At 49.5% G+C, this 15,461-nt stretch overlaps 1 protein-coding gene across 4 annotated transcripts in view; it reads left to right on the forward strand.

Annotated features, from left to right (window-relative positions):
- The first annotated feature begins 761 nt into the window (after positions 1-761).
- The window catches only part of RFX4 (regulatory factor X4), a 98,305-nt gene continuing 83,605 nt past the window's right edge, over positions 762-15,461 (forward strand). For 3 of the 4 annotated variants that reach the window (XM_074869484.1, XM_074869485.1, XM_074869490.1), the window contains exon 1: positions 762-869. In XM_074869484.1, the coding sequence (XP_074725585.1) occupies positions 827-869 (43 nt within the window). In that variant the 5' untranslated portion in view covers positions 762-826. Of the gene's footprint in view, positions 870-11,207; positions 11,302-15,461 lie in introns of all 4 variants that reach the window. The other variant, XM_074869486.1, reaches the window with a different exon arrangement.

The following is a 15,461-nucleotide window of genomic DNA, read 5'->3' on the forward strand; positions in this document are numbered from 1 at the left end:
CAACTTCTCTCTCCCCTCACACCCCACACCCCCCCCCTTCCCTACCCACACACATCGCCCTTTTTTTTTCCCCCAATAAACTAAGCTTACAAGATATTTGGGAAGCTGTGCAGCTTCCAACGCCATGTGCCCGCGAAGGATCCCAACCCAGAGCCCACCGGGAGGAGGAGGAGGAGGAGGAGGAGGAGGAGGGGAGCTCGGCGGCGCTGCACGCACACCCGGCAGCCCCAAAGAGCACAACCCCAAACCTAGTGCCCGTTTGAAGATCTAAGCCAATTTTGATCTCGGGCTGTAATGAGCCAAGGACCTTGGGTGGGGGCTGGGGGAGGGAAGGGAGGAGTGGAAAGGCCGCTGGAACTTTAAATAAGAAAAACGTTTCTAATGCTCTAATAGAAGAGGGAAGTCGAAGTGTTGGGATTGCGTAGATCTAAGGCCCCCCTTTTTGGAGGAAAGCTTTTCTTATTCAAAACAGCATCACAATGGGCTTCACATTGAGCCTTGCCACATCCCCATCTGAGTAGCAGCCATTCATCAGGCTGGCTGGCCTATCAATGACATTTCTCCCATCAGGGCTTCTATAAAATGATGCTTTTTCCCATGAAACATCCGCAAACATTTTGACGGGTCTGGCTTTCCCCTGCTGGATTACGGAGTGTCCCTCTCTCCCGCGCTAACTCCCCCCCCACCCCCCCCAACTATCTGCCTCTGCCCTCCCCCCCACCCTCTCGCCGCCACCCTGCTCCCTCTCCCCCGCGCATCTCTGAGATAGGGGCTCTCTCTCCACACCCCGGGACCTTGGGGCTCCCGTCCCGTCCATGGGAAGAGCATGCATTGCGGGTTGCTGGAGGAACCCGATATGGACTCCACAGGTAAGTGCGTGTGTGCCCCCCTCGCAGGCAGCGGGCTCCTCTCGCCCACCAGCGGGGACTTTTCAACTTGACCGTGGCGGCGGGGGCAGCGCGGGCGGCGGCGGGGGGGGGGCCGCCCGCCTCACCGGCCTCGCAGGCGGGGGAGCCCGGGCGTGTGCGGGGAGCGGGGTGCGGGGGCCGCCGAGGGGGAGCCCTCGCTCCTGGGCTGGGGACCTCCAGTCGCACTTGCAGATACGATGGAGCGGAGGGTGGTTTCCTTTCTTTTTTCTCTTTTTTTTTTTTTCTTTTCTCCTCCATAGGCTGCCGGCCGGTAAACTTAATTTCCTCTCCGCTTCTAGTTTTAGATGCTCGCTTAGGTTTGAGTGGAGCCTTTCAGAGGGGCGAGAAAACGAGTTTTATTAGGGAAGATGGTTGGTGGATTAGGGCGAGCCCAGCGCCGAGGTCGCCCTGTCCCGCAGGCACAGCCAGGGCTGGGCTGCTTTAGAGGGGAGGGAGTTTGGGGAAGGGCAGCGTGGGTCTCTTTCCCCCCGCACCCCCAAAACGATAGCTCGGCCGGACGGGAGGAGGGCTGCTGCAGTGCCACACCGGGGAGCAGCCCCGGCGGGAGGCGAGGGGGCACGGGCGCAGCGGAGGGGCCGCTCGCCCCGAGGGCCATGGCCGGACACCCGACGGCCGCCGCGGCCCGGCCCGAGGGCGGCGGCTCTCCCCGGGGGCAGGGCCCAGGCCTAGCTCTAGCTCTTCCCACGGCGGCTGTCAGCCGGCAGCCTCCCGAAACCACGGCACCTTCTCCCTCGCTGCCTCCCGCCGGCCCAGCCCGTGCTCCCCCGGTGCTGCGGAGCCCGGTAGCCACCGGCCGTAACGGCTGCGCTCCCTCCTGCGCGCAGCGCCCGCCGCCACAGAGAACCTCCGCGCTTTTCATTTATTGTATTAGCGCCGGAAAACAGCCCCTGCTGCCCGCCCTCCCCGCCTGCCCAGGCGGACAGCTCGCAGGTTACGGCACAGCCCGGGCACGGCTCTCCCGCTCCTGACCTGCCCCGTCCCCTCCCGCAGCCGCCGTGCCCGGCGGCGAGGTGGCCGGCGAGCGGAGAGCCGGGCTGCCCCAGCCCCGCCGGACCCCGCAGCGGGATCGGGTCGTCGTCGTCGTCATCCCGCCCCCGCGCCGTCGCGCCTCCCCGACGGCCGCGGCGGGCCGCGTCCCGGCTGCTCCGGCGGGAGCCCCGCGGCTCCGTCCCAGCTCCTCCGGGCTCTCCCGGCGCCGGCCCGGTGTAGCTGGTGCGGGTGGGGACGGGGCAAAAGGGGCGGCGGGGCAGCCCGCCGGCTCCCCGCCGCCCCGAACCCGCCAAGGGTTTTCTCACCCCTCGCCCCCAACGCGGCCAGAAGAGCATTTTGTAAAATTTAAATATTTATTTTAAAAAAACAAAAACACCAAACCAAAAACAGAAGGGCAAAGAAGGCTGCGCCTGCCGCGGTCCCGGGGCGGGGGCTCGGCCCCTCGCCGGCCGCCGGCGACACCGGCCGGGTTTGGGCCACTTTTACTGCCGGGGCCCCGGGACAAAACCCGGGGGGGGGCTGTTCCGGCGAGCAAGTGCTCGGCGGGGCAGGAATCGTTGTGTTCAGGTCAGGGCGTGTGCAGGGTTTAAAAGAAAGTTGCACTTGTGTCCGGCGGCAGCGCCGGGACGGAGCGAGGGGCACTGCTGGCAACTTCTCGTTGTCGAGAGTAACGGGGCTTGAGGGAAAGAAGAAAAATCAAACCAAAGCGAACAAGCCCCGCGTTTTCTAGCCCTGCATTCAAAACCGTCCATCCTCGGGCGGAGCCTCCGTAGCATTCGTTCCTTAAATTCAGAATGGTTATAATAAATGGCAGCATGATTGATTAAGATAATATTAATCAGAAAACACTTTAGTCTTGCTAAACAGATGGCAAGAAAAGTGGAGCTTTGCAGTTGTCTCATTCAGACACCTTAACCTCCCTTTCAGAGGACTTAATCCAATTAGCTTTTCTCCTGAGTTTCAGTTGTTATGTAAAGATCCTTTTGCATTGTGGAGAAATATGGCTTCATTGAAAAAAATCAGTCATGTTTTAATTTCTCCTTAACAGTTTTTCCCTAAAGCAGCGGGATTAAAAAAAAAAAAAAAAAAAAAAAATCACCCGCGGCTCTAATTTTAAGGCAAGGGACCGGTGGGGTTCCTTCCCCTTCCCCCAGCAGCGCCGTGTGCTTCCATCGAGTTTAGCTCATGTCCCCCTAACCGGGCAGTGACCCACGGGGGCTGTCACCAAGCCTAAACCTATTTCTGGCCGTCGGGGAGCCCCGGGAACCCCCCACCCCAGCCGCTCCCCTCCCAAGGCAGGGCGCCGGGGGGGCGGGCTGGCGGCCGGGCGGCCCCGACGGCGCTGGCGGGGAGCTGTCCTCGGGGGTCTCCTGCTGCCCGGGAGCGGGGCACCCCCCGGGGTGGTGGCGGGGGGGGAGGTACACGTCCTTCTCGGGCGGTTTGTGGCGTCTTTCCTCGCCTCGCTTTGCCGCCGCCGTTAACTCCGTCAGACGCCCGCCCGCCCCCGGGCGTAGTTTCTGAAGCCCGTGACTCCCCCGAGCCGGGCCGGGGGAAGTTTGCAGCCCCCCCCCCCGGGACTCGCCCGCCCGCCCCTTCGCTGTGGGGCACAAAGGGGTCCTCCCGGGGGGGGGCCGTGTCCGGCTTTTGGGGCTTGCCGGGGCGCGCTCGCCGCCGCCTACCCTGCGCTCGGCCCGGCTCTCGCCCCCCACCCCCGGCAGAGCCTCCCGACGCCTCCGTGCCCGCAGCCTGCCGGGGCACCGGGACCCCCATCTTCGCCCCCGACAGAGCCCACCGGGGCCTGAGGGAGGGCGGCGGCGGTGTGGGTGCTCGGGGCCAGTGCCCGGGGAGCCCCGGAGGGCGGCTGGGGCGGGGGGAGGCAGATTTTGCGGGAGATGCCGAGTATTAATCACAGGTTTTCACAGCCGCAGCCCCCCCTAGTGACACCGGCACGGTGAGGGCGAGGCGCTGCCGGCGGGGGTGCACGGCCGGGGGCGGGATGGGGGGTCCCGCGGCCGCGGCGGCACCGCGGGTTGGCACCCGGCGCAGGGGGAGCGCCCGGGGACCCCCGGTGCCCGCCCCCGCCGCCCCGACGGAGCTGTCCCAACGCAGGAAACCCCCTCCCCGGGGGTTTTCGGGGTGCCGCCCGGTCAGGGAGCTGCGTGGAGGGGACGCGGGGCGGCGTGGGTTTCTCGGGGGGCTGCCACCCTCCCCGTCCCCCCTGGGAAAGCGCCGCGCCGCACCGCCTCAGGGAGCAGGAGCCGAAGGGAGCGGAGGCGCTTTCTTGGAGTGCAACTTTTCTGCATGACTCAATAAATATCCCTCGTTATTTCAGTGTTGGAGCCAGGCAAAAACTCCGCTGGTTTCCAAGCGCTAGATGGATGAGATCCTTGGGACGTGAAGCTGAGACTTAGGAGCTGATCCAAACCCCATTAAAATCAGCAGAAAGCCTTTCAATGCTGTCAAGGACGTTGGGATTAGGCCCTTAAAGCAGTTCGTGTGAACCACGAAAAGCGGGTTTCAGCTCCTGAGCCGAACACGTTGTGGTGGTGGCCAGATGTCGGTCCATATTCTTGCAAATATACGGGCGTTGCAGCAGTGGTGGGTGACCTTTTCTATGAGCTGGCATTTAGAAAGGATCTGGCATATAAGCACTGATTGAAGGGAATTAATGGCTTTCATGTCCCGGTTCAATTAATGAAATTGTCAGTATTGATAATAAATACTTGAGTGCTAGTTGAGAAAGCAGTTGTGACATTTCAGAACAGAACTATAACGCTGAAGCGTCAGGTCCTAGGTCTCGATTTTTTTTTTGATCCAAATGAGTGGTTGATTTTGCTGCTGAAAACTGTTTGCTTTGCTTATTGCAACACAGTTTACTAATAGATAAAGAGGAGCTTGCTATTGGCTTTTTTCCTTACTTTCCTGGAGTACTTTTCATACTCAAGCAAAAATGTGGTTTATTTTTGTTCTAGTAAATAAAAGAAGTTCTTTACTGTTCCAGGATTTGTGTTTATAAAGGCTCTTACCTGCTTAGCAGTTCAGATGACTCAATGATTCTTTTGAATCCTAAATTTGATATAATATGGACATGCAAAAGAAACACCACTGGTCCTTTATAAAATTGAACCTGACTATTTGTCTTACGTCATTTCGTATCTTATAAGACACATGAAAGAAATGGAACAAACAAAAAAAAACCCAGCAAAAATGTTTTCTTTCCTGCTGGCTGCAGAGTTTCTGCGGACAATGTTTGCGCAGTAGGGCCTGATCCTTGGCAGCTCCCTCTGCCTTCAGCAGCAGCAGAACTGGGATCTACGCACAAGTCCCAGCACTGGATCAGGTCATCATTCCTGAGGGAGTTTTAATAACTTTGTAAAATCCATAGGGATTTTTTAAAGGTTTGTAAATTGGTCAAAATTTCCTTGAAGTTCGTCTTTTAAGTCTGACTCAGAGAAAAGAATGATTTTGTGATTTATTTGTCTGTTAATGAATTAATTCTGAAATACTTAGGGAGAGGGAATTGTGATACTTTTCACTGCTCCGCGATCTGTTATTTACCTGCAGTAGAGAAAAGGTCTTTAAAAGGATGAAGGGAAAAAAGAATGAAAACAAGCTTTTGCATAAGAATAGCCAGACTACTGTAGGAAACTATTTCATGTATTTAAGTTACAGTTTAGGGTTTACAGTCCTCAAGATTTTATTTGGGTAAAACCCTCATTAAAGAAGAGACTCTGGATTCAGAGAGGTAAAACTTTTGTTTATGAGGTTATAAAGAAACCTGTAACCTCAGCTGGTCTATCGCAGCTGTACCTTTACTGTAGTAAACCCCTATCGAGCGAAAGATCTTCTCGAAATTAGAAGAGACCATTTTGTGCTAAGATACTTGTGATGCTGTTAGAGCTGTCCCACAGAAAGTCATCAGCACCGTACCCAGCTTCCATCAGTGTCGCTGCCTTGTTTGCTTTTAGAAAATAAGTCTGGTTTTCAGCCACTGAAGCAGTGAGCGTGCAGGCAAAGAAGAAGGTTAGCGTAGCTGTAAATCTGCAGCATCTCCCCGTGTAAACACCTCTTCATTTTTCTAGCTTAATTTGCAAGTAGTTTGCAAGATAGGACAGCCATAAGGAGGAGCCTCCGTTGGGATACTATTTCTATACGTAGGATTTCACCATAGCAAAATAAAGATGAAATTGTGCGATCACTGAAATCCGCACGGTGATGAAACGTTAGTGCCTCTTCAGATGAAGACTTTTGAAGAGGTGGCCTTAAATACAGCCAGGGCTTGATGGTTCATGACAATGCCTTTAGAGCAGCAGTGGGCTGTCATGTAACTAATACAAATATAAGGTCAGTCCTTTGGGGATACTTGATGTGACATTCGAGTCCAAATAATTAGCTCACAATTCCGTGAGCACTGAGGTTTGTGAATTTTCTGAGTTCACTCGCTTGTCTGTTTCCCTGCATCTGTGCTGGATTTTCTATTTGTTTCATTGTGTCTGAAAATGAATACCCCGTACGATCCGACCCTGCTGGAGCCCAGCGCCCCGGCGGCCGAGGGGATTTGATTGCTAACATTCTAGTTAGGAAGATGGATAGCATAAAGGATATTTGATGGCTGAGCGATCCTATACATAACAAGCGTAGGAAGGAAGACTACGTGGTGATTATTAAGCCAGTGGAGGCCCGTGTAGGCTTTTTTAATATTTCTGTACAAAAACCATGTTTACACACATCTTCTAGGTCCTGTAGAATTGTATATATGTGGCGCAGCGTTTCTGTGTTTAAAACTGTAATACAATTTGCTGTTAGAGATGGGTCCTGATTCTGCGATGGCTCCACAAGGGAGACACCTGTTGAAATCCATGTGTGTGCCTGGGAGAGGGCAGGTGCCCAGGGTTAGCTCATAACGATCCCTCCCAACGGTTGGGAATGTGTCATAACTTAATTGCAGCTATTTTACATGCATAACTAGCAGTCCTGGCCTGTCTTCATTTACATTTATTTTCTCCCACGAGTTTTGCAGCAAGAGCAGTTTATTAGCTATAAAATACTAGCCAGTGTTAGAAATGTTGCTTAAAGTCAGTGGCAGAGTCTCTCTGGCTTGTTGCAAGAGCTGTGGTTTCATTCTCTGTATATAAGTAAGTGTTGAGTTAAATACTTTTGGCCATTCTTTCCTTACTGATAAATTTCAAATCAGAAAAAAATGGGGAGGGTTAAATAGAGCCTTGGCTCTCACTGCCCCCAGTAAGGAAGAAAAAGCTCATTTGCAGCTTAAATTGTTGCAAGACCGAAACATGGGGCTCAGTGCTGTCCCATTTCCTTCGCTTCAGCTACACTTAAGCACTTGGTTTTCTTTTACTGGTAAGTGAACTTAATTTCTCTGAGATGGAATTTATTACAGGAACCAAGGAGTCGATTCACAGCTATGAATGATGGGTTTGCAATTAATTAGCAGCTTACCCTGAGCATTTTTGCACAGGATCCCAAATATTATGGTAATGGGAAACAAGACATTTTAGATAGCTGGAACATTCTCTGAATGAGTGATTCCCTGAAACTTACAGCCCTGGGAATTAGAGGCATTAATTTCAGAGCAGTGGCTGGGGACATATGCTGGGATTTAATCAATTTTCTAGGCTTGCTATAGCCTGATGCTGTGGTCATCGCTCTGACAAACTTCCTGCTGGAGCTTTGGGTGCTCATGAACCCCATGGCATAGACTCAAACACTTAGAAACACAAAATCCTCTTCTATAGGGGTTTTGATTTGCTTGCTGAGATCATATCTAGAGAAAAGGAGATTTGCCTGGAAGTAAGGACTACAAGTTTTGAGTGTTAGAAATTATTGCCTCTTTTTTTTTTTTTTTTAAGAATACCATCACTAGGAATAGAACTACTTGTTGTTTCTCACCTTCTCTTTTTCTCTTTTTAAACTTTGACTCCTTAGAATAATGCTATTAGACTATCCCTTTTTCTTCAATGAAGCCATTTTTACTGGTTTGGCTACTTGGGGCGAGACTTACAGGCACATTAAGTCATGTAGAACTCATGATATGGAAAATGCCTTACATGCAAATCTGAGCTTGCAAATGAGACCCCTAAGCCAACAAAACAGGCCTGAGCTTTTTGCTCTTGTATAGATCTGTAAATTCAGATCTAGTTTGTGCTAAACTTGTAAAGCAATAAAATATCAGAAATGCGGTGACAAGGGGAATTTAAAAGTAGTGAAAAAAGCCAAATGTAGGGGTAAATACAGGTACCACTAAATGCAATGATAGAAGGGTCAACATACTCTCTTTTTTTGTTTTTTTTTTAATTCCCTAGAATGATACTAATTGCTAAACTATTTCAGAAGTGCTACAACTACCTCAGCTGCAGCAGAGGAAGGGCAGTATGGAGGGGAAGCCCAGTTCATAAGTGGGATCTCATGAGCAGTCATCCAATGCTTGGAGAAACCACCTGTAACCCAGAGCTGGGTCGCCTGTGGTGACAGCAGTCCCTACCTAATTCAAAACACCCCACAGAACATTGTTTCTACAACCCATGACACTTTCCAGAATCCTGTAACAAAGGTGTAACCTCCTGCAAAAGACCGAAAGCTCCTGTATGTCAGAAGACAAGGAGGAAAGGCTCTATGCTTTGTTAATACTCTAGGATCTTGCAGAAACAGGCCATTTGTTGATTAAAATTCATGGATGGTTGAAGGAAGTAGACCCAATCCTATTCTTCAAAGAGGAAAAAAGCAATCCTCAACACCCTGACTTGCGTGGTTCCCACCTCATCTGACATTCAGTTTAACCATGAACATGTGGCAGGATGTCCTAATTAAGCAAATTAGTATTTAATGCTGTTAGCTTCTGTGACATAGCTTGTGGGTACCCTGCTCTTGGCTGTTGCCATTTCTGATGCTCAGAGGAAAGTAAAATCCTGTTCCTCTACAAAACTTAAACAACATGGGGAAACAAAAATTCTTGCTGGTCCTTAAGGTGACAGTGACCTGATAGACACTGTGAAAAACCACGGTGCAAGCAAATGTGGAAATGGACTCCTACTCCACAAGTGCTATGTATCAGGGTACAGCAGTAGCATGCTGTTCTGTGACGAGAGATGTCTGCTCCTGCGGTGGGTGTTCCCTGGGTGCGTGGGCTCACGAGGTGGCTGGAGGGAACGGGCTGCTTTGCAGAGCCTCACCCACCCCTCAGCACAGCCCTTCAGCTCCAGCACTCTGGATGTCGGACCTGGCTGAGCAGCAGGTCAGAGATTTCCTCGCTAACACGTTTGGCACCCCAGGGTCAGCAGGAGAGGAGCCGTGCCCGGTGCTGCGTGTGAGACGAAGATCCCGTGGGGAACAGACGTCACCTGAGAGCCAGACCAGGAATTCTCACGCAGAGCTTGACAGGTCTGCAACACGCACCTCGTGTCAGTAAAAGGCTGCTGCTTCTGGGCCTCTCAGGGTCAAGGGTAGAATGAGCTATATTTTAGTGATGAAGGAAAATTTGGCCTTATGAGAGGCTGTGTGCAAATGACAGGTTTGCTAAATGGCGTGTTGTGTTTGCACGCCAGCCTGTGGCCCAGCTGGGCCTCCTGGGTGCTCACTGTGTGACGCCATAGTGCACTAACTCAGAGGAGGAGCGCTTAAGAGACCTTGGAGGTCCACAGCAGAGCAAGGCAGCTGCTGGGTGAGATTTTCTCTGTGCCTTGCGCAGGCTGAGAGCTGAGACACCCAGCAGGGCGCTCTGCTCCTCTGTAAACTGCGCCCTGTTCTTCCTTCCTCCCAAGCCGTGGCAATAACGGATCCTGCTGGTCGGGTGGACTGGCTAGCACAGGTTTCCCAATGTTGGATAGCATTCCTCTCCTAAATGCAGAGTCATGGGGACAATACTGGTGCGGGGGCCCCTCTAATGCAAACATTTTTTTTAAATGAGTTGTGGTAGGGGCAGCAAATGGCCTCCATTGTAACGAGGTGGGGAGAACTGGGGAGGACTGCATTTACAGAGCAGTTTAATCACATGGATGGAGCAGCGTGTTCACCTCTCCTCCTTGCTGGGTCATTTCCACTTTGAGCTCTGCAAACAGACCGTCTATTGAGCAGTTAGTATTCAGTGCTGAATATTCAATACTAGACTCTTGTTTTGGTGAGTCTTAGGCAAAAAAAGAAGGAGGAAAGAAGACTTCTCTTTTTTCTCATGTTCCCTCCCTGAGTTTGCTTTGCATATTGTTCAGAGGAGACTAGAGGCTTCTCAGAAAAGCCAGGCTCCTAGTTTCAAAGCACTGGTCTACTTTCATAGTACTTTCTAAGGGGAGGGAAGCGACAGTGTGGAAGGGACTAAATTCATACAAGGTTTATGAATCTGTAAGTCTAGGCACATTGGGACTGAGTGAAGACTTTCCGACAAGCACATTTCGGCTGTGAACTTAATAGCATAAAATGCTTGCTCTATATGCTCAGATTAGTTCTGACAGGTACCAACCTTTGTGGGAGTACGTTATGATGATTTATTAATGTCCTTTCTGCTAGTTTTGGTATGCAGATATTTTCTGGGTGCATCTGAGAGCTGAAAGAAATGGCATTCTTTACTTGTTTCTGTCTAGTTAGTGACATATTTGCTCACAAAATGGTTGTGAATAATGTACTGCTGCATCCTTTGACAGTAGCGAGCAACAGCTAGATTCGGAATAGATGTCCATAAAGTGAGGAGAAGCGGCCACCATTTGAGTAAATGTAGTTTCTCTTTTCTTTGATTTACACTCTTCTTCAGTCACGTGATTGTCTCTTTCTTACTGCTACAATTATGTCCTGACACCTGAGGTTTTTTTGCACATATGTCTCCATCTGTCTTCTCTTGTACTTTCAGTCTGCCTGACTGGATGCTGTTTCTAATGAGAAATATTTGCTGTAGTCCCTTTCCTTCAGGAGCTGACCTCTTTTCTCCTGATTTTTTAAAAAATCTCCTCTCTGTAGTTACTTTCTTTGCTCCTGTTCCTTATTTCTGACCATGCCCTTTTCTTTGTCGTTCATTCTTTTGTTTCTTTTCCTTTTCTTTTTCACATCCTTTCCAACAACCAGCCTTCTCCCTCTTCTCTCACCTCCCTGAGCCCCACAACCAGTGTATTGTGTATCTCCCACCCATATCTCACATCTTTTCATTTTGTCATCTTTGTGGGCCCTTCTCACTGATGTACTGCCCTTTCTGTGCCAAATTGACCTGTCTGCTGGATTCATCCGCTCTTGAGGCAGAGGGAAGAATTTCATGGGTACTTGATGCAAATTCTGTTTCTTGTTGAGTGGCAGACTTCCTGTTCATCCACGTGACTCCAGCCTCGTGCACTGGTGAAGCGGAGCTGAATTAAGGATTTGAGGACTCCATGTCTTCTCATGCACACTGGTGAGCTGAGGGACCGTGGTAGCAGCTGGGAATGTTTAATGCAAAAGCTAGTGAGCAAAGACTGCCGTAGGGTACGAGTATAAGAGATGTTGTGATAAGTACCCAGAAATGGAGACCCTGTGAACAATCTTGTGTGTCTCATGTTAATTCTATACCATAAGAAGTTAATGAAACAAGGCAAAAAGGGCATCAAGAGACTCCGACTGAATCTGAAGAGATTCTGGGAGAGAATAGGACTGGCAATAATCAAGGAGCATGTTTGCATTTCCTTGGAAGGAAACATTGCAGCTAAATTGGGAGACAACAGCAGCATTTACATTGGTTCATGCAGCAGATCCTGAAGGACTGAGGATCTGTATAACACATCATGTTGTGGAAGCGTGAGGGTGGACTTTGCTGTATGCAGAGTTGGTGCTTGGAAAGCACGTGATGTGTGTGATTATCTTACTCGTGAAAAGGTTGGTTGCATGTTGCACAGCCATGTAAGTTAAGCGCCCTGGGAGAGCTGATTTGGTCAGATACTGGTGTCACTGGCTTAAATGACCCTAGGTGAAAGTGAGGAAATGTCGCTGCACTGAAATCGGACCAGGTGAGGTTCTCTTTGCTCTTAAATGAGGAATAGCCTTGATGAAATTAAAACCAAGTGGCTATTTATTGGTCTGATGAAACTTACTTTTCAAAATAAAATGATAGCATCCGTGTGTGACCGGGAGAGGGAAAGGGCTACTCCCAATTAACATGCACACTGAGTTGGAAATGCGGTAGCAATATGGTATGTGATTCCAGAGAAAGGAACGGGTAGGACTTCAGAAGGCCTGTCTGTTCCAGGTTAGAGGCTGCCCTAAATGCCAGAATCAATATGCAGAGGAATCTTGTATTCTAGGGTTCCTGAGGGTGCTTGATCTACATTTGGGATGCAGCTTCTTAACAAGGAATATTGTTGACAGAGTACTTCAATGAAAGTATCACATTTAGATGAACTTCTGCATAGTATGCAGAGTAACAAGAATGTAACATCTCATAAATTCCAGTTTTCCTACCCAAGTATTCTAGAGGACTTAAAAGATGAACTGTGGTGCTTTTTGTTATATCAGTTTAAACACGGCATGGTGTTTTTTAACATACCTTATCAAATGTGTTAGTAGAAAATCAGTACTAGGAGCAAAGACCTGGCTAAACAAAACAAAAGAGCTCTTACAGATTCAAGAGAGTGATTCTTTGCATTCTTATGATATCATGGTGAATCTCACGATGCTTCATCAGAATCACAAGTCAAAGAAAAAGAACAAAAACATTCCTGCCAACATCCAGTAAGTGCCCTGGACCAATGTCCATTAACCCTGAAATAGTTCCAAGAGAACTGTATGCCAAGGAACGAGAACAAAAGAAAGGACTGCAACAAGAGTGCCCGACATTTTCCCCTGTTGGAGATGAAGTAAAAAGTTAGATTAGCAAACAAAACACCAAGGTATCTGGCAGCTTGTCAGGGTTGCGGCTCTACCATCTGCACCAAGGCCATGTGTCACTGTCATCCCTGAGGAGCAGGTCTCTTGGAAGAACAGAAGATGGCTATGCAGGACCAAGGAGGACACTGGCATGATTTCCTGTGGAGCCTGAAGATGTTCCTGACAGCTCACATGCACTGACTGAGGGATACGTGCCTTGCCAGCCCATGGCACTGAACGAGGCAGCGAGGAGCAAAATCAGGCTCTGTGTGGCTCCTCGATGGTCAAAGAGGAGCTGTTTTGTGGAGGAGGAGCGTCAATGCGATGGAGTAGTCGGAGCAGCGGTTGGACGATGGCCCTGATGTGGTCTCACAAACCTTTCATTTGACAATAGAGAGGAGGGAGATTACACCATCTATGAAAGCCTAAATCTTAGAAAATCCCCGTGTGTGTGATTAGCTGTCTCTAATAGCTTGTTCTGCTTGATTTTAGTTGATTTTGGTAAGTTTAATGCCCTCCATGGGAGCCAGTGGCGTTACAGGCACACAGTTGTTCATAACATGGTGCAGAGGGCAAGCTAGAAGATCTTGTTCAGGTCTTAGTTTTACAGTACACTGAGATTTCGGAGATAAAGTGATTTTAGTTTGCTTTCTTTCAAGCAGTGTGGTTCTTTTAAAGCTTTGAATGTGCTACTGTAACCAGCCTTCACAGCACTGCAGCAGTGTTACGCTTCTCAGGTGGCAGATGTTCCTGTAACCAGGAGTGCTGTGCTGCAAGGTGTGAGACTCAGAACATGAATCCTGCTTCTAGTCAGAGCAGATGTTATGTGCAGCAGGTACTAGAGCAGGCTTTTAATAGTTTGAGGGTCAGACTTCAGGTTTATCTCCTAATCATTTCCCCTGACAAAAGTCTCTTTTGCCTTTAAGGGACAGTTTTAAACTATCAGTTTGTCTTCTAAGTTGATATGACCAATTGATCCAAGACATTGAGGTATTATAAAGTGTGGTTTTCACTTGCACCAGAGAAAATATTAGATGTACTGGCTCATTTTTTGCTTTACTTTCATTCATATGGCAGTTAGAAATCACGTTTGCAGCACACTAAGGGATAGTCAAAGCAGAAACTAGTCAGACATTATGAATTTAACAGCTGTAGAGGTTAGAAGTTCTCTGTCCACAGCAATGGTGCAACACAGACAGCATGAACAGAGGGTTTGTCGGGTGGTGGCATGTCTCAGAACATGTTCAGAAAGATAAGGTCTTCAGAGAAAAGCCTCAATGGATCATGCAGATGTCGGTATTTATTCTGAGACATACAACAGAAGCAGCTGTCAGGGCAGTGATGGTTTTCCTAAAAAAGAAAAAATATAGAATATCATCCTATCAACTCCACTGAAAAAATTTGTGGTAGATATGGTATCTGGTTAGTACCATGGGCTAGCAAACTGGAAAAGGGAGGTTTTGTGACGTTTGGTCGGTCTCCTGAGCTTTCGAGGTGCTGCTCTTGCCTGCTAAATCTGCTGTTTGCAGCCACTTTCTCTTGGCCTAACAGATCAGATGAGCAGCTAGGCAGTATTGCTGGCCAGCTTGGTACTGAGACACTTGGCAGAGATGCTGCAGGAGGAGATGAGTAACTCTTCCCTCTGAGAGCGACGAACAAATAACTCAGAGGGGTGCTAAGACTCCATATGCATGACAGGAGTTCCTCCTCTGTCACAGGAACTGTAAAATTAAGTCTGTCATCACTTTTGGGTATTCATTTTTCCAACAGGTCCTCTTGTAAATCCACTAAAATTTGGTGGTCCCTTTATATTTGCATTATCTACATTTTATATACCTTTGCTCACAGTTACTTTCTACTTTTTCCTATATCTACCTTGAGAAATGGGAAAAAATTGCAAGAGCAGCTGTGAATAAAAGGAAGGAGTTGGACTGTTACAGCTGCACCATCCAAGTCGGTACATAGCTCGGGTAGTAGTTTGGGTCCTGGCAAATCTCTATTTCGTTTTCTAGAGGTAGCTCTATTTCAGTGACAAGCAAACTTGTGTGGAAGAAATGCTGGTCCCTGTGCAGAGCACTAGGAAAATTGTCATGCTTGTTGGCAAACTGTTTTAAAATTTGGAGTACGGGAGCCAATCTAGAGCTGAAGGTGTAGGATAGGGATTTCTGTGCAACTGCTAGGGCTGTGGTGAAAGAAGCGTGTGGTGATTGTGCAGGCTCTGATACTGTGATTACCACAAGCCCTGGCTATGTTTCTAGAACATGGGGATTCTCATCTTGTACAATTTCAGTGAAAAATAGTGATTCACAGTTATGCCAGTGATATGACCACATCCAGATCAGAGGATATGGCATAACTGGGTAAAACCAGTGCAGTTAGTAGGGTAATGAGGTGAGACAAAATGCAGCTCAGATTAGGTGACCACAGAGTTTCGTTCTGCCCGTAAAATCTCTTAATCTCCCTTCAGGATGCACACACATGCCCACAGGGCTGCAGCCAGAGGCTCTGGGTGTGCTCACCTCCCAGCTGCACAGCACAGCCCCTTCAGCTGCTTTTGGCATCCTGCTTGGGTGCCGAGCAGGACACGGTGCCTCTCAAAGGCCAGAAGAGGCTGTGATTACAGGTTGTGCTAACGGCAGCAGCTCTTAACCCTCCTGGCAGGACAGCAGCTGCAGAAGCACTGCCGGCTGCGGTCAGGCCCACCTCCTCTTCCCC

Source organism: Strix uralensis, chromosome 5 (assembly GCF_047716275.1).
Source record: "Strix uralensis isolate ZFMK-TIS-50842 chromosome 5, bStrUra1, whole genome shotgun sequence".
NCBI lineage: Eukaryota > Metazoa > Chordata > Aves > Strigiformes > Strigidae > Strix > Strix uralensis.